Genomic DNA, 18,761 nt, shown 5'->3' with positions numbered 1-18,761 from the left:
TATTTATGCACATGCATGTCTCCACACTTTTTTGTTTGTATGTTGTTTGAAGGTTATTTGTGTTCTTTTACAAACATCCATCCCAAGGTCAACTGCAGAAAAGGTACAATGGACTCGGGCCTAGGTGGACTGATGATGAATGTGTACATTTCATGACAACAAAAGCACAATGACCTTATTGTATAATGAATGGATTCATCATTAAGAATCTCTGGCCTGCGGCAAAGTCTTTTTTTTTTTTGCATATTCTGATGCCACCTCCTTTCTGCACATCACGTGTGTGTGGGTGTGTGGTATGTCTAATAATGTTTGCGTTCATGTTTATTTAAGTGTGTGTGTGTGTGTGTGTGTCCTGTGGGCCAATGTGGTAGTTCTGACAGAGTTAAATACTACTACTGAAAAAAAAAGGAGCTAAACATACTTGCTCTAACACACTGGTTTACAGTCACACTTTATTTACATGGTTATTGCCAAGAATGTGTGCAACACAAACATGGAATTTGCCGTGGCATGTCAAACTCGCTACATCAACACAAATTAAATTAGGGCAAAATGAGGTTGAGAAAGTAATGAATTGATTAATTAACACTACAACTCTCAGGATTTTCGTTTTCCCTCACACCTGTCAGAGCGAAGCCAAACGGCTGCTTGGTTTGGTCAGTCACTGACATACTTATATTTGCTTGCAGTCAATAAGCCTTTCAATATTGTTAATAGTCAGGTTTAAAAGATAATACAAACATGTGCACTCCCACAACGGCGCAAATCCCCCTTTCTAACGGTGCCCATCTACAAAATTACCCCCAAAAAAGAAGACATGCACACAAGGCTACACTTTGCACAAAAAATAGGGCCCCTAAATGCTAACTCCACATGTGAGCTAATCTGACATAGTAACATAATAGCTGTAGCTGTTGTAGCCTAATGGCTATATATGGCGAAAGTTGGAAACCAATTCATTTAAAATTGCAAAACATTAATAGCCTACACAAATAATGCCTTTTCACTAACAAACACACCCCTGTCTTCTTCAAACACATGCCCAGTTAGTTTGCATAAGAGACAATCGTTTTTATTTGGTCTTATTTGCACCCAAAAAAATACCCCATTGAAGTATATTCCATTTGTTTTCCTTCAAAAATTGAAGTTATGCTTGTGCCTAAACCTAGCAGTTTTGAGCAGAAACCATCTCATCTCATCTGTAAACAACATTGGCTGTTATACACAACAATGCCATAATACCAGCGGCAGGTGGTGCATTTCGGTAATGTATGGGGAATACTACTCCAGTATCTCTGAACCAATCAGAGGACAGAAAATGTTGACATCACTCTCAGCTTTCCACCTGGCGGAAAGCTGTGCAGCCAAGCACATGGCATGAAATGAAGACTTTGGGAACTAAATGAATTTAATTTCATATCAGTTATGAATGTGTATTAGTATGCAGTGTTTATGGCAACAGAGAAGGTTTTGAAGGCCTGATGCAGCAGTGCCTTCACCAATTGAGACACATGATGTGGAACGCTTCAGGTCATGGGCTGGTCCTTTCCATCTGCACTCTTTTTTTCTTCCTATCACTCTGTTACACATGAAACTGAATGTGTTCACAAATTTGAACCATAATCTCTTGTTTAAACCTGTGATGGATTTGATGATCTGTAATTACATTAATGCCATATATGCAGTAATTGGGGCTGTTGTTTACAGTAAATTAGTAATGAACATAGTTCCAAACTATGGCTCGGGGGGCATTTGTGGCCCGCCTTTCATTTTTGGTGGCCACAGCATGGACTCAAAATAAAATGTGTCATGGCCCTCCTCATCACTATAATATTTTTTCTTAAAAGTGGGAGAAATACGACATCCAAATCCCCAATTTAAAACTTTTACAAGTCTATAACACCTACTACTTGTAAAAAAAAACTTGATATAGAGCTTTTCTGAATATTGCCTATCTGATAGCCCAAGTCATTATTATTATTATTATTATTATTATTATTATTATTATTATTATTATTATTATTATTATTATTATTATTATTATTATTATTATTATTATTGTTGTTGTTGTTGTTGTTGTTGTTATTATTGTTATTGTTATTATTATTATTATTATTATTATTATTATTATTACATTTTTGCAACACAATTAAAAACACAAAAATTCAACAAACAACTAGAGTCAGTTGCTTCAATTAAACCTTCGGTATTTTTTTTATTTTTTTTACTGACATTGAGACACTAATTTAAAAATTGACTCATGATATGCAAAAAATGCCAACAAGCTATTAAAAACTAAAAGAGCAAACAAAATAAAAAATCTCTAATAAGTTAAGTTGTATGGTCCGACAGATTTCTGTTGCTGTTTGTAATTACAACATTCAAAACTGACGCCCAAGGAAGCAGAGGACATCAGCCAACCAGGAACGAGCGTGAAACCAGTCCACCAATCAGGAGTGGGGTTTCGCACAGCAATATTTGCCTATGCCCCTGATAGTCTCTTGCCTCCGTGGCTTGCTGGAGGATATAACGTTGAATCTTTGCCCAGAAGCGTCCCGGACAGGCCAAAACAAATCCGTCGGACAAAAACATTTTCCTTTACTTTATGCTCCTTGTCAAGGTCCAATTAATGATTGCAAAAAATGTCATCTTGCCACAAATGTCTTTTGTTTTGATTGTCATTGTGAGATTCACATAATGCGGGGTCACAGGGCTGTGGACAGGCTTGGGGAGTAACGGAATACATGTACCGCCGTTACGTAATCAGATTGCAAAAAAATATGTAACTGTATTCCATTACAGTTACAGGATAAAACATGTAATCAGATTACAGGTGCATTTATTAAAAATGGGGATTACTTTGAGGGATTACAATTTCTACGATGAGAGAGAGTGCGAAAGAGGGCGAGAGAGAGGGAGAGACAGAGCGAGAGAGAGAGAAGGACAGTGCGAGAGAGAGCGCGTGCACGCCCAAGCGAGTGGGACCGTTGCTACATGTCGGGGAGGTGGGAACAAACGAACTGACTAGTCGTGTCCTTTTTGAAAAAGCTTCACGGACGGGACGAGGAAATGGCGACCGGTATTCACTGGAACTTACTCGGAGCGAAAGTTTGAGCTGAGAGTCCAGCGGCATGCTACGCGCTGTAGCTTCTTGCTAGCTAGCCCGCTAGCCTACAACCATAATGTGAGTTACACCTTCCAAACAAATCTTCCTCCCACCAATTCACTATTTAAACATCATACATAACAGATACACGGCTAAGTTCATTTTGCAGTTGATGTCACGCATCGTCATCCTCATTGGATGACTATCTATCTATCTATCTATCTATCTATCTATCTATCTATCTATCTATCTATCTATCTATCTATCTATCTATCTATCTATCTATCTATCTATCTATCTATCTATCTATCTATCTATCTATCTATCTATCTATCTATCTATCTATCTTATCTATCTATCTTATCTATCTATCTATCTATCTATCTATCTATCTATCTATCTATCTATCTATCTATCTATCTATCTATCTATCTATCTATCTATCTATCTATCTATCTATAAGAGGGCCTTGCTTTCAGTGACAGTTCGAAAACAGCATATGGCCTTCAATCAATCAATAAATCAATCAATAGCCTACATGCTTTTTAATTACACAAGGATTTTTGCTATTTGTAGGCTGCCCGGGTCCCTGTCACCCGTAAATAGCAGGGGCACATTGTATAGAATATATATTGTGGTAATATTTATTTTTATTTTGTCTTCAAGAGCATACTCAATATTGGAGTAATCCAAAAGTAATCCAGTTACATTACTTGAATATGATGGTACTTGGATTACGTCACTAACTACATTTTTTGGCAGGTATCTTGTAACTGTAATGGATTACATTTTAAAAGTAACCCTCCCAACCCTGGCTGTGGACCACCCCACATCACCTTTAACAGATGTAGTCTAGTGCTTTTTTGTTTGTTTGAAATAACTATAGTTTATAAACAATATGACATTGCCTGTATTATTTTACACTCTGTTGTACATTTCTTCCACAATAATATGTGTGTGGTTTCGCCCCCACTCTTCTAACAAGAGACGTTTAATGGCTGTACTACCACAGCACAGATAGATTGACAGTGGTCAGTTATTGGAGGCTCTCTGTACTTTATCGATCCCCGCACAAGATTAGTATCTTTTGTGTGTGCGTGTCGCTGTCCTGCAGGTCACGCAACATGCTCTGGCCCCGCCATAGATACAAATGGCACATACATCTCCTCCACCTCTCCAAATGTCACCTGTCAGACACCAACAGAGAGAGTACGGGGCCACACTGTGGTTTAAGCTAAACACACAAGCCCATGTACTGGTTGCTTGTTTTCTTTAAATGGCCACATTTTTTGAATCGTCCTCTTATAGAGAGAGAACTGAACCTAATCAAAGTAAACATTCACTTGGAAAATCACTCACGGATTGAAGAAGAAGCCGGAGCGCGTGGGCGGGGGTGGGGGGGTGGAGAATGGCGAGCTGGCCCTCTTGTCTGCAGTCAGGTGGGATGACAGGAGATTGCTGCGAGGTGGCTCTGCGGCACCTCTGACAGCCTGTCACAGGGAGATCACTGCCACATGCTTGTCTGTCCACAGCGCTGACGGCTGACCCGTCCGACACAGCCCAGCCCGCTGGTCATGCCATCTCTGTCTGCTGTCAGACGTCCCTGACAGCTGACAAGGCACCTGGGACCCGTGAGGTAGGGGGGCACAGTTCTGCTACCTGTACTGACATCACCATGGTACTGCAGAAGAAAACTCTTCTGGGGTGAAAACAACATTTTAGTGCATGAGGGGATGCACCTCATCTTATTTGCAAACGCGTTATCATTCCGTGGACAAAATGCGGTTTAATTGTGTTTGGACAAAGCATGCGTTCAAAGCTCGCGAGTCCTTTTAGAAGTAGAGACAAAGGAAGCTGGCGGAGGGAGGGTGTGCTGCAGAAACATATGGACCGTGTCATTTATCACCACTGCTGAAGGAATGAGAGGCCGTCACTGGCTTGGCATTGATCCGCGTGCCGGTCTGCCATTGTTCCCAGCAGCACCTGGTGGACTTCTAATGGGGACAGGCAGACATTTTGGGAGGCCCTCATATTATTTTGGCTGTTTATGATGAATTTACAACCTGTATAATAGCAATCTAATCTAATATTGATATCTTTATTGCTAATTGTGTTATTTATCATACAGGTTGCCAGTTTTTGCAAGGTATTTTTGACCTTCCTTTCGTTAGGCTGCTTTTAATCGGTTTATTAACACCGCCATAAATTCATAAAAATAAAAATAAAGATTATTAAAAATTACAGGCAATTATTTTTTTTTTTATTGTAATTAATCGCATGACTTCACTAGTTAACTCACGATTAATCACAAATTTTATATCTGTTCTAAATGTACAATAAAAACAGTCTAGGTTTTCATACTCTTGTTAACAAAAATGGGAAAAAATATTAAACTAATAGAAATAGTTTAAATGATTTTTTGACGTTTATAGCCGTCAATGGCAATGAATGAATACAAAAGAAAAGAAAACATTACTAAAAATTTGGGCCGTCAGGCGATTAAAATTTATAATCATAATTAATCGCATGACTTCACTAGTTAACTCACAATTAATCACACATTTTATATCTGTTCTAAATGTACAATAAAAAAAATTATAGGTTTTCATACTCTTGTTAACAAAAGTAGGAAAAAATATTAAACTAATAGAAATAGTTACAAATTAATTTTTATCTATAGCCGTCAATAGCAGTAAATAAATTAATGTTGATAGTGGGCTGTCAAAATAACATTCAATGCATATGACAGTTTGTTACATTTTCTATTGTTTTGTTTTATTCAAAAATATCAGTTTAGATCAGATTATTTATATTCTCTCCTGCAGTACTGGCATTGATGCCAAGTACCGATACCAATAGTACACTGTGATACATGAAATTTATAATGACAGACAATAGTAAGGAAAGTCCTATATATCTCAATATGACATTTTTGTTTACAATTTCATGAAATGAATGGCAGTTTTCTATTCGTCTTCTAATTTCTACATCCTGATCATAAAACAACCACAATAGTATCACAATACCTTGAAATAAGGCTGAGTGTCGGTCCAATACCGATACTCTGGTATCAGTCCTCACCCATCCCTACTCTTTATCTTATTGTGGAAATTGTTCTCAGTGTGCATCATTTATTCTTTTTATTTTTATCAGTGATGTGGCCAGTGACGTATGCAAAACCTGCACAAAACAGTCATAGTAAACAATACTGAGGGTGTGACAAGGTACAAAATATCAATGTTTTCCTTCAATGTTAGACCTGTGCAGGACTGTGTGTACCTTTGTATCAAAGTCAAGCCTCCACGCATGTGAATTATGCTTTATTGTGTGCTGCTGTGAAAGCGGCGATATTTTCACCTGGCTTTGTTAAAAACACATTTGCTCACTCAGCATTGTCTGTCTGCAGTAATTCATCACACAAGCTTTGGGCTATTGATGGAACCAGCATCCGTTTGCAGGCCGCTGTCAATGATTCACTCACTAAGCCCATCTGTCAGGCGCTCTGCGCTCTGCCCTCTCTTCCTCACCAACACTATTCTGCTCCACCCTCCTCTTCCTCACTGATGGATGGATCAAGTCGCTGACAGCCTGAAATGGCCACGATCAACATAAAAACACCTCCCAGAATCTGTGTCGGCGGTTCATGTAATCCCTGCAAATATTCAATCCATTTTTGTCCCAAAGTCACCCGCAGCGCTATGGGGGGACCATTTACAACTTTGGAAAAAGAGAGGCTGTGTAGCAAGGTGATTTCTGGAGGTGATTGGTAACTGTTTGAGTATTCACAGTTTAGCCGGGGGGACTGATCGATAAATCAACGGCTCGCAGAATCCATCTCGATTGTGTCATTAAATGCTCTCAATACAGTCAATGATGGAGTGTGGCCAACGCATTTCTGAGAGGTGGTGCTGGAGTGCCCGAGCAATGAAGCACAGGCTAGGGGATAAAGTATCTAAGTGGAGACAAAGCTGAAGGTTTGGACGTGGTCAGAGTCTCTGAGTCAGAGATCAGGGACGGCGAAGAGCGCTCTCTGTCGGTGGGCAGGCGCCAGTGCATGATGGCGCTACAACGTCACGGCAGATTTGGTAAAAGCGTTTCCGGATTGAGATTTGAGAATATTGAATTATGTGAAATGGTTACATCTGAAATGGAGTTCTACATCACTGCTAACTTCCACAGTGAAAATAAATCAATGGAACATTGTGAAATTAGTGTTAGTATGACAATGTTAGCTGGTAATGAGTGACTGTAAAATAAGAACAACGCATGCACGTGTAATCTTATATCAAACCTATATTTACACAGATTTATTTTCCATCTAATATTAATAATAAGGCAGCACAGTGAGTGCCAGCACATCTGCCTCACATCTGGGTTACCTGCTGCAACCCTAATAAGGACAAGCGCTATTAAAAATCGATGGGCTCAAGTGACCTCTTGCTAATCGTGTTGTTCACTTTGAGCTACACCAAGTTATATATTTAAAAAATGAAAAAAAGTGTGTCATGAAGATATCCCTGCACCTGCCTCGATAATCTTTGCAAAACTTTGGCTTATCGTGTCATTTAAACAAATGACTCCACTTCCTCTCACCAGTCCCAATGAAAGTATTAATTTCAAGCTAGTTAAATGTATCTGCAGAGAGCGCTTTGGCTGCTTTCGTCACACACTACAGTGAAAATTGCCTAAGCCCATCTATGACAAACACATGCTTCCCCCCCCCCCAGCATGAAGGTGACAACAAAAGACCAAATGAGGTATTCTGTTAGTTGCTCTGTCTCCGACTGTGTTGACATCACCGCAGCTTTCAGTCTTCCTGGTAGAGGCCGCACATTGAGCAGTGACCTCCTCCCATCAAAGTGGACTGCTCACGTCCTGTCTCGAATTGGAGATGTCGCGTAGGCTGTGTTGCTCTGTCACAAGACATGTCCCACATTTGCAGCCGCCATCGCTGGCCAGCAGTATGAGAGTGTCTGTCAGGAGAGCTGACACGCATGCCACTTCGCGGGGCGACTGACAGAGGGCCACGCCGCGCTGTCACTTCTCCCACATCTATCGCCTGAGGAGAAACATGGCCACGCGCACACACATGCACACACATAAAGCATCACATGCACTCATACGTTAATAACACCAGAGTAAACAGAGCTGGAATCATTGAGGGACTTGACTGACAGTCTGGCCCGGGCTGAGGAGGCCGTGTAGCTCTGTGTCAGGCCTCATTCTTACAATCTCCAGCTGTCACATCAAGCATGCTGCTCCACCTCCACACTCAGAAGCGCCGCCACAAAACCCCACGCCACCCCCGCCAGACACACTTTAGGCCTCATCATAAATGCATCCTGTCACTTATCATCCACCCTATTAGTGGGTAAGTATCACATTTCACTGTTTGATTCCAAGGTAACCGTTTGTACATTTTGCAGAGCCAATGCATGTTCCGAAGCTAAATTTCAAGGGTATCCGGTAGTGTTAATTTTATCCGCCATTTTTTAAAATTTAATCACAGTTTTCGTCAAGTTCCAATCCCGCTTGTTAGTTTTTTTTTTAATCATACTTTGTCAACGTCATCCCGTTTTTATTTAGTCCATTTTTAGTCAACTATAAATCTAGCATTTTAGTCTTCATTTTAGTCCAAAAAACATAATTTAATTCATGTCGTTTTAGTCTACAAAAACTGTCAACGTTTTAGTCTAGTTTTGGTCACTGTATATTTTTTATCAGCAGATTATAGTGAACATTTTGGATCTAAACCTATTTCATATAAAATTTTCTCTCATCTTCTCACACAAATACAGTATATCAACAAGTGGTTACTATACTATTTGAAGGGGGGGGGGGGTTCACTGTATGTCACATGACAGTGTCACAGTGAGACAAGATTTTACAAAATTTGGTAATTTCGTCTTGTTTTGTTCATGAATTAAAATTAGATTTTAGTCCAGTTATTATGAAGTGAAGTACATTTTCGTCTTGTCTTTATTAGTCGACAAAAATGCATACTGATTTAGTTATTGTTTATTAATGAAAGTTTTAGTCTAGTCTAGTTTTAGTCCGGTGAAAAAATGTACATTGACAAAATAATTTTTGTTTAGTTTTCGTTGACAAAATTAACACAAGTATCCGGTTTGTATCTTAAAATCACAAACTTTAACCAAAACACGACAAAGCAGAATCAATATTCTCTTCATCACAACCCTCACGACCATCTCCTCTTTCGTTGTGTTATTTTTTGTGCTATATTGGTGCTTTTTTGTTTTTAATGTGAATACTGTATATAATCATCAACAGGAATACCAGCGATGAGAAGCCATATTAGCAAACACCCAATGTTTTATTGTTTATAAGTTTTACTATTAATAATAATTACGCTTGAATAATATGTTCTTTTTTTGCCATTACCCATGCCAACAATAAAACATTTAATCACCGCGAATCAAATCACAGTAACTCTATTTGCATTATTTCTAATAGGGAACAATTAAATTAAATATGAACCAATCAAATGTTGAACATTTCCATCTATGTTGTGTATTCTCTGTCCACACGTTAGTTCTGTTGTTATTTATTTTGTTTACTTACACATATGATTATTTACCTGATGGAGAGACTTTTGATACTAATACTGCGACTAAAACTGATCAAAAGTCCAATATGTGTGATATAATTTTAGTGCAACATTTGAACATTACACCTTCAGTGATAATAATAATAATATTAATAATAATAATAATAATAATAATAATATCCATCCATTATCTATTATTTAATTTCTAGTATGGGTATGATTAAATGATCTTACTTTACATACTAGTTTAACTACGTGGTTTCCCTTCTATTGACTTATAGCGCCCTCTAGAGTCGGATAGATTCACTCGCACTGCATGGCGTTAAAAAAATTATATTTTATAAAGTTTGGTTTGAATGTTGTTGTTTTTTTTAACGCGAGTAAGTTTTTCTTTTACTAAACAGCCTAAATTATTACTTCAGCGTGCCCTGTGTGGAAGAATAAGATCATATAAAATGCAGTGAATACGCTTTGCTAAATTAATCCTACATTTCCCATTAGAGCTAATAAACAAATAAATATATAGATAAATAAAAACGAGCACATCGTTTTTATTTATCTATTTATTTATTTTTAAGGACATATTTGTTCATCATGTGGTCAATAATCCTTCTGGTTTACTTTGCTTTTGCAAACATTTCCACGTTTAGCGTAGTTGCAAAGGATTGTCAACAGGGGGCAGTATACATTCAATAATAACAAAGTAAAAGTGTTTTAAACATGGGCATTAATAATATTAATAGGAAGCAGATGCACTCTGCCATTATGTCTAATCTGATTTTACTTATGCATAGTATATCCATTAATTCTCAAATAGCTTAATGTAAAGCTACTTAAACACTTCTGGGAGTATAAATCCATCCTCTTTGCTGCTCATATCTTGTGGCAAGATGCATTATGCACATGTGGGTGCCGACAAAGACCACAAAAGGCATGCAGAAACCTTGTCCCCGTGAGGTTTAATGTCACTACCGCTCAACTCCAACGCTGGCCAATTAAAGGTTCCGTAGGTCCATTGGGACCTCCAAGCATCTGAATTTAGGCCACAAGGTTACACTGGCTTTAAATGTTTTATTCTAAAATCAACAGTTTTTATTTATTTGAAAATTAGAATTTCTCGTAGCTGGTAAAGGAAAAACACAATATAGTATTTGGGTCTATGATGTCCTTAGTCACTCCCAGCAATGGAGGCAAACAGATTAACGGGAGCGGATTATTCATATTATGCAAATGAGAAAGATGTTGTCTTGTTCTTTCTGTCTGGTAAGCACTTTTGGTCTTAAAATCAGAAGAAATCATGAGTTATGTAAACTTGTGTCTATCAAACTTCAAATACTATCAAAGCTTCTCGTTTATTTAAAAGGAAATTGATAAAGCAAATGAAGAAAATAATGTATCACATAAATGGTTTCATGAGCCTCGAATAGCGAAACAAAGTATATTAAGATTTGCCACTTGACTTTTATGCAAACAACTTTTATGACAAATACACTCAACAAAAAACATCAACACTTGTTTTGACTTCCCTCTCTCACGGGTTCGAAACATCCATCCATCTATTGATTTTTTTTAATTTTTATTTTTTTACTGTGATTGTACTCTTTAGGGTCATGGCTGAGTTGGAGCCTATCCCAAGTGACCTTGGATGAAAGACAGGACTGGTCACCGGTCAATCACAGGGCACATAAGGACAAACAAACAACCATTCACATTTAGATTGACACCTAAGGGCAATTTTGACTCGTCAATTCAGCTTACATGCAGGTTTTGGAAATGTGGATGGAAGCCGCAGTACCCGGAGAACATGCTCACCAAGAAATTTGAACCCAGATCCTTCCAACCCGTCGAATATGAGGCAGACGTGCTAACCACTACACACAATGTCGCCCAGATCTAGGACTTTACGACAGTAATACATTCATCTGGTGCAGACTGGCCCTGGACTGGTTTATACTGTTAATAAATTCCTTCCATCCGAAACTAAACAAACGGAACATTTTCAGGGGGTAGGCCATCTGTCATTGGCTGGTACGATCACCCTTTGCATCATGTAGCAACACAAGCGCTACACACTCGGTTGATCGGGTTACTGTGCTGACAGGCTCTCTGCCCTTTTTAAACGTCAAGCTCTGGCTTGAATAAAGCAGTTTTCTTCAACTGTATTGCACATTTTCTTCTATAATCACGTTCTTGAGGGAAAATCTTCTGCCAAGCAAATCGACTCCTTTTGTATTACCATTCTGCTTACAATTGCAAATGTAACAAATTTAGGAACAAACACATAAGCCTTCAACAAAATATAAGTAAATATTGTGTTTGTATTTTTGTTGAGTATATTTTTGACACAAGTAGGGCTGTGCAATTAATCGAAATTTAATTATGATTTCGAATATTACCCTCCACGATTACAAAATGGGCATAATCGTACAAAAATGATTATTAATACTAGGGCTGTCCTCATAATTTCTGTCTTGGATACCTGCTGAGATAGTATTAGTCAAGCCAACGGTAGTATGCATGACATTACACGGGGCTAACGCTGAGAGAACCCCAATTTCAAAATAAACCTTACCTGACCAAGTAGTATATGTAGATCAATACATTTTATTTTGAAGTTGTTTCCGGAAGCGTGTCCTCGCGGTTTAAGGGCTGACGACGTGCTCGTTCGTCTATTTAGAGTTTGTGAACAACGACAATAGAAATGCCCCAAACTGTTGCGACAGACGTCAGTAAGACAAAGTCCTGAAGTCACGTGCAAGCTCCAGTTAAGAGCACTAAGACACAATTATGCTGACATTGTATTGTACTGCGCCTGTTGCCAGCGTTTAGCGGCGACTGCTAGCTAACAGCGAGCGACCAGCACAAAGCAGCAAGCTAGCCGTGCTAGCTAGCAACGGTAAAGTGCTCCAACTGATCACTTTTCAAAGGCTGGGGTAGGCTCCAGCCCGCAACCCTCGTGAGGATTAGCAGATCAGAAAATTAATTGATGGACTGTGCACACTTTGATGCTGACAGCCTGAATAATTAGCTGTTCCTACTGATCACTTATTAACAAACCAGGCTTACTCAAATATGCTATTTATTTAGCCGACAGAATCGCTATTGTGGGTCTGACGTCACTCGTTCCATTGACCAAAATCTACGGGGAGAGATTTGCTGACAAACAGTTTACGTAAAAAATTTAATAGAATAAAAAAATGGATTATCTAAAAATGAAAACCAGTTGGTTGTTAACTATTACATGCAAATGTGTTTTTTTGTCTTCTATATTTATAATTGTTCTTAAACCAAGAAAGTATATAGGCCTATCGGTATATTTCTATTTCTACCCAATTTTTCGCTAGAATTTTCAGTAGGATAACCGAATACCAAAATATTCGATAGCTGCAGCCCTAATAATATTAATTTTGAGTTGTTTTAAAGCACGCCCACACGAGTTCTTTCACCACACACCCCTTTCAAAATTAGCTTGCACCCCACAAGCCATACTGCACACGCTGCACCCCAACTTAAAACTTTTGCTAACATAAATAATATATATTATTAAAAATTCTGTTTGGTCCAAAAATAACTTATATAATTATGGTGTTTCAAATAATTTTATTTGTCTTAATATTTTCAAATGTTTTAACATTTTCTTGTTTTGAACAAAAAAATAATCGTTTTTAATAATCGTGATTTCAATTATTATCTAAAATAATCACAATTATTATTTTTTTTCCATAATCGAACAGCCCTAGACACAAGGATCTTCCAAAAAAGCTTCCTGTAGAGCAGGTGTGTCCAAATCGGGTCCTCAAGAGTCACTATACTGCATGTTGGAGATGTTTCCTTCCTCCTGATCATTTGGATGAGGTGTGTTGCAGGAGGGAAACGTCTAAAACACATGCCTCAAACTCCGGTTCTCGAGGGCCACAGTCCTGAATGTTTTAGATGTTTCCCTCCTCCAACACACCTGATACAAATGATCAGGGTCATTATCAGGCTCTGATCCTAATCACTTGAATGAGGTGTTCAAATCCGGTCCTCAAAGGCCACTATCCTGCATGTTTCAGATTATATGTCTCAAACTCTGGTCCCCAGTCCTGCATGATTTAAATGATCAGGATCATTATCATTCTGATCCTGATCCAGAGCCTGATAATGATCATGACCATTTGAATTAGTTGTTTTGGAACATAATCAGGCTCTGATCCTGATCAGGATTAGTATCTGACTGTGATCCAGATCATTTGGATCAAGTGTCCAAATCTGGTACTCGAGGGCCACTATCCTGCATGTTTTAGCAATTTCCCTCTTCCAATGCAACTGATTCAAATGATCAGGATCAGGATCTGATTAGTATCTGACTGTGATCCAGATCATTTGAATCAAGTGTCCAAATCTGGTAGTTGAGGGCTGCAATCCTGCATGTTTTAGATAGTTCCCTCATCCAACACACCTGCTTCAAATAATCCAGATCATTATCATTCTGATCCAGAATCAGGTGTTTTGGAAAGAGGATCAGCATTATAATTAGGCTCTGATCTTGATCCAGAGCCTGATAATGATCCTAATCATTTGAATCAGGTGTGTTGGAGGAGGGATGCATCTTAAACAGCAGGATAGTGGCCCCCCCAGTACCGGATTTGGACACCCCTGCTATAGAGTCTTTACTGTACAGCGCAATGCCAAGTAAACAATACATTTAGAGAATTTCACAGCTCAAAGTTTCAGCAATCCAGTACATTTATAGTAGATTTGACTCAGACCTCAGGCAGTACACAGAATCCCAAATAATCGTCATCAGTTACCTTTGGGATTCATCGCCAACCTCAGAAAGTATTCACCTTCTTACATTGGTCAAGTGTCTCATCCGCTCTTGCCGCAGTTCACTTGCCCCCTGCTCTCCTTCACTTTGTCTCTCTGGCTCTCCGAAGGCTTGGAGTCTCCTCTAAGGTCACTGACCACAGCTCGGAGGGTTCTGAACTTGTCCATCCTGCTACTCTGGGGCCCCTGATTCCTGATATCTGAACCCTGAGATGCACTGAGGGAGCGTACCGCCGCCAGGCCGCGCTCCTTCCCAGATGGTCGACGCGGTGTGGTCCTGGTGCCGAGCTCCTCCGGGTGCTCCATGTCTCTGATCACCTCGCACAGGTAGCGGGCCAGGTCCTGGCTGGAGAAGGAGAGGGGCTTCTTGGAGCGACGGAGTGTCAGCGGGGATGAGAGGGTCTCCGTCTCTGAGGGGGGTACAGCCAGACGCAGGGCTATGATGGCGCTGCCGTTCCCGTTTGACAGCCCTTTCGTGCTGCCCTCGTGGGGGGGCTTAGTCTCGGGGGAGGAGATGCTGCCTTGTGGATAGCTGTAGCGGAGCGACTGTGCCGGGCTTGGATGGAGGGAACGCTGCAGCTCCACCATGTTGAAAGCGTTCTGAAAGAAAGTAGAGCAGCCAATGAATTTAATAAATAAGCCCCTTGTGTAATCTTTTTAGGAACTCAAGAGATAATAGAAACCGATAGCACCACATGATCGAGCTCAGCTCATTCACGTGCAAGCGAATGAAGCTGATCTTGACACATAGATGAAGATTCAGCTGGAAGGAGGAGACGCTGGCAACAACAACACCATTGATTAGACCATTAATTAATTATCTGATTGCAAAGTGGGGAAGCAGCTATTACCGGCACTATTAAAATAGTGGAATTAGCAGCCTTTTGTATGGCTCAATTTCAATTTCTTATGGAGTTGAAAGCAGGCTTTCCCTTACAACCAAGGGAATTTGTCGTATGCGTATTTATTTTTTAATTTATAGAGAGAGCTCAGTATTGTTCATTCGCTAATCTTACCAATTCAACATGTCATCATCATTGCTCTCTCTACCTCTCTTTTTTTTTGCGTGTGCGTGAATATGTGTGTGCGTGTGTGTGTGCATATGTGCGTGCGTGTGAGTTTGTGCTCATTAATTCACCTGAAACCTATTAAAAATCCCATACCCTTCACCTAAGACTTCAGAATCCCGCTTGAGTCGTGAAGTTGTCAGGAGACCCGAGGAAGGATCAAAGAAAAGAAAGAAAAGTGAAATCCAGCCCCGACCAGACACCACCTACTACCCACAGGGTTACAAACCAGAATCTTTCACTGACTTACACGTCTGCCTCTTAGGGAGTTGAAAGCAGGCTTTCCCTTACAACCAATGGAATTGATGGTATTTCCTCTTTGCTAGCTCTAGGGTCTGAGATACTTAAATGATACTCAAAGACGGCATACATTATAACTATAACTACTGTATCATTTTAACGCATTCATCCTCTGCATAAGTAGAAAACAAAACACTTAACTCGCTTTGGAACTTGACAAATGAATAAATAATGACATAAACCATAAACCCAATCTTTTTTGCCCCACTTATCAAGCAATTTACGCGATCCGTCCATTCAGCTCGGGGATCGAATTTGCACCACAAACCACGTCCTCGGTTTGGCAGCACAGAGCGCTACCAGTGAGCTAGAATTCTGGGCCGCCGACACAGCTCAGCACCTTATTTGACAACTCAGCAAGTTAGGTTTTACCAAAGTGAAAAGATGACCTCTTTAAAATAAATCACAAATAATGTACGCTGTCCTTAATTCCTCTCATTTTTCTGAGTGACAGCACTGTGTGTAAAAAAATAAATAGAGCATAACACTATTCATGTATCACACTGTAGCAATTGACCAGCTACATCTTTAATCCTCAATAACCATGTAGTTATATTTTTGTAAAAATATCAATATTATAACATTATTAATCATCCAGAACAAGACTAGAAATACATAAATGACATGCAGTCCATAACATCCAACAGGAAACCGACAAATAAGAAAACAAAAAAAATGTCTGCCACATGTCATCCTTGATGTCAAAATCCAGAGTGAAGACTGAATAAGAAAGACAGACATAAGTCAGTATTTGTCCCCCTCCCACTGCTGTTTGGTGATTCATTGCCTGCAAGCATGTATTTACTATAACTATTTTTAGTTTCAGCTACATTTACATCACTGGTGTCTGTTTATATTATAAAGCTAGAAGAGTCTAGCAATATTTTATTTCAGGCATGGCACCATTTCTGGGGCTACAGACCCAGCCAGTCCTTGCTCTTGACTTAATTCAACTTCTGATATGTATTAGTGCATATGAATGTGTCTGCAAATCACATTTATTTTTTTTCATCCATTTAAGACACTGCTGTAAGTCTAATGCTCCACTTTTTGTGCGAGGCCGTCAACTCTGCTTCACTTCCATTCTTGTTCAGGACCTCAGCATAATTTTGCCCACCGGCGTTTTGTAAATCAAAGGCAGCCAGGCTGCTCCCGATGGAGCGAGCGCAGGTTGGAAAATAAATCAGACAGACATCTTGTCATTCAACAGGTGTGAGTCAGAGCTGACAATGCAGGTATGCAAAATTTGCCATCAGCTCGTGGCCAAGACAAAATGAACCTATCCAAAAGAATGCAACTTCTCTGCTGGATATGATGGATTCATATTTGGATTTTACACTGAACACTTGCAGAGTTGAAGAAATAACCAGATTTCCTTCTTATGATAGACAAAAGCAAAAACAATCTATGGACTTTAAAGTGATAGGAGCAAGTGGTAAACAAAAATAATGACCGAAAGCACTTATTTGAATCCAAAAAAAAAAAAGCTGGCACTTCTGAACCCAATACATATTGCAGTGTTAACAGCAATGCAATGTTTGAATAGTAATGGGGCAAAAATGCCTCGACATCTGGAAAAATACATCACATCCATTAGTGGTACATGTTCATAAAATAATTGATCATCAATACAAGATCTTTTCCATTTAGTGCAGCAAGTATTTATTCAAGTGTGGAAAGTAGCTTGTGTTTTTAGGAGAAGGCGAAGGTCTTGTACAGTGCTTGGAAAAATAATAAGAAAAACATAATAACACATAACAATAATAATAATAATAATTCAATTATCTTAAAATAGATAGTGATCTTGAATTTAAACTATAGATTCTAATATATGTTAAGTCAACGTAAAAAACGCAGAAATAAACAGGCAGACTTGAGGTAGGCTGTGGGTAACTAATAAAAAAAAAGTACCGTACGTAAAAAATAAACATAAGCAAAGAAAAGCACCAAGCTCTGTGGAGGGTGAAAAAAATAGATGTACGAAACAAATGCAAAGCATGCACAGAAGTGACACGAGGCTAATTTTTCCTCAAATACACTTTTCCACATAATGTAAAATAGACTTTCATGGAAGTTGCATACAACATCCTACTAAATGTCACTTTAAAACAACTGGAAGACTGCCATTCTATTTAGCAATAGAGTTAGCAAAGCCAGACATGTTGGTATCAAGAATTGTAAATGTACTAATGGCAATCACCTTATGGAAAAATATTTGGTTTGTTTCAAAATAAGAATCATTATCGTCATCCTATTTATTTACCATGTAAGAGGCATAATTGATGTGTTGATGCACAATTCCCCAGCTGACTTATTGAAGAAGCATTTCATCAATTAGGGTGCAGGCCAGTATTTGAGGTAAGCTCAAATGTGAATTTTGATCAGGCCTAACATATTTTTTTATTTTTTTAATCATCTATGTGCTTGTGAGGATTTTCCCCTACAGACGTGGAAAAATATGGTGGTGGTAAAAATGGTGGCCTCTTGCGGCTGAGGCCAGAGGACAGCCATCTTGCGTTGCCACCGTTACGATAACTTCTTATTAGTGCGCAGGATGCCTGTATGGAGTATCGAGAGCCACGCGAAGTCAATCATTGCAGAGGTTAGATTTACATTTCACTGCAACAGTCTCCTATTGTTGTGAAAATAGAAACAATTGGCAAAAAAAATTTCCTAAAGGGCTTTGCTTTAATTTTATTCATCATGATTTTGACAACATGATGCAGACAAATCTTTGAGTACGTAGTACCTTATGAGAGTAAACTTATAATCACAGTCTTACCGATGACATATACATGTAGAGCTTGTCTCAGGCTTATTGGAACAACCGTGCACCACATACCGTGGCAAAAAGAAAATAACGTGAAAAGTCAGTCTGTATTTGAGTTAGGTGCGCTTAGCGAGTGGCAAT

General features: G+C 39.1%; 1 protein-coding gene across 2 annotated transcripts in view; it reads right to left on the bottom strand.

Annotated features, from left to right (window-relative positions):
• Positions 1-10,308: 10,308 nt before the first annotated feature.
• LOC147175930 (neural-cadherin-like) overlaps positions 10,309-18,761 on the bottom strand; it is a 138,872-nt gene continuing 130,419 nt past the window's right edge. For both annotated transcript variants that reach the window (XM_086073599.1, XM_086073600.1), the window contains one exon: positions 10,309-15,083. In XM_086073599.1, coding sequence (XP_085929725.1) covers positions 14,526-15,083 — 558 coding nt within the window. In that variant the 3' untranslated portion in view covers positions 10,309-14,525. The remainder of the gene's footprint in view (positions 15,084-18,761) is intronic.

Source organism: Leptonotus elevatus, chromosome 4, assembly GCF_054856555.1.
Source record: "Leptonotus elevatus isolate MCC_2025b chromosome 4, RoL_Lele_1.0, whole genome shotgun sequence".
Lineage (NCBI taxonomy): Eukaryota > Metazoa > Chordata > Actinopteri > Syngnathiformes > Syngnathidae > Leptonotus > Leptonotus elevatus.
This window is presented reverse-complemented; position numbering and strand designations above follow the sequence as displayed.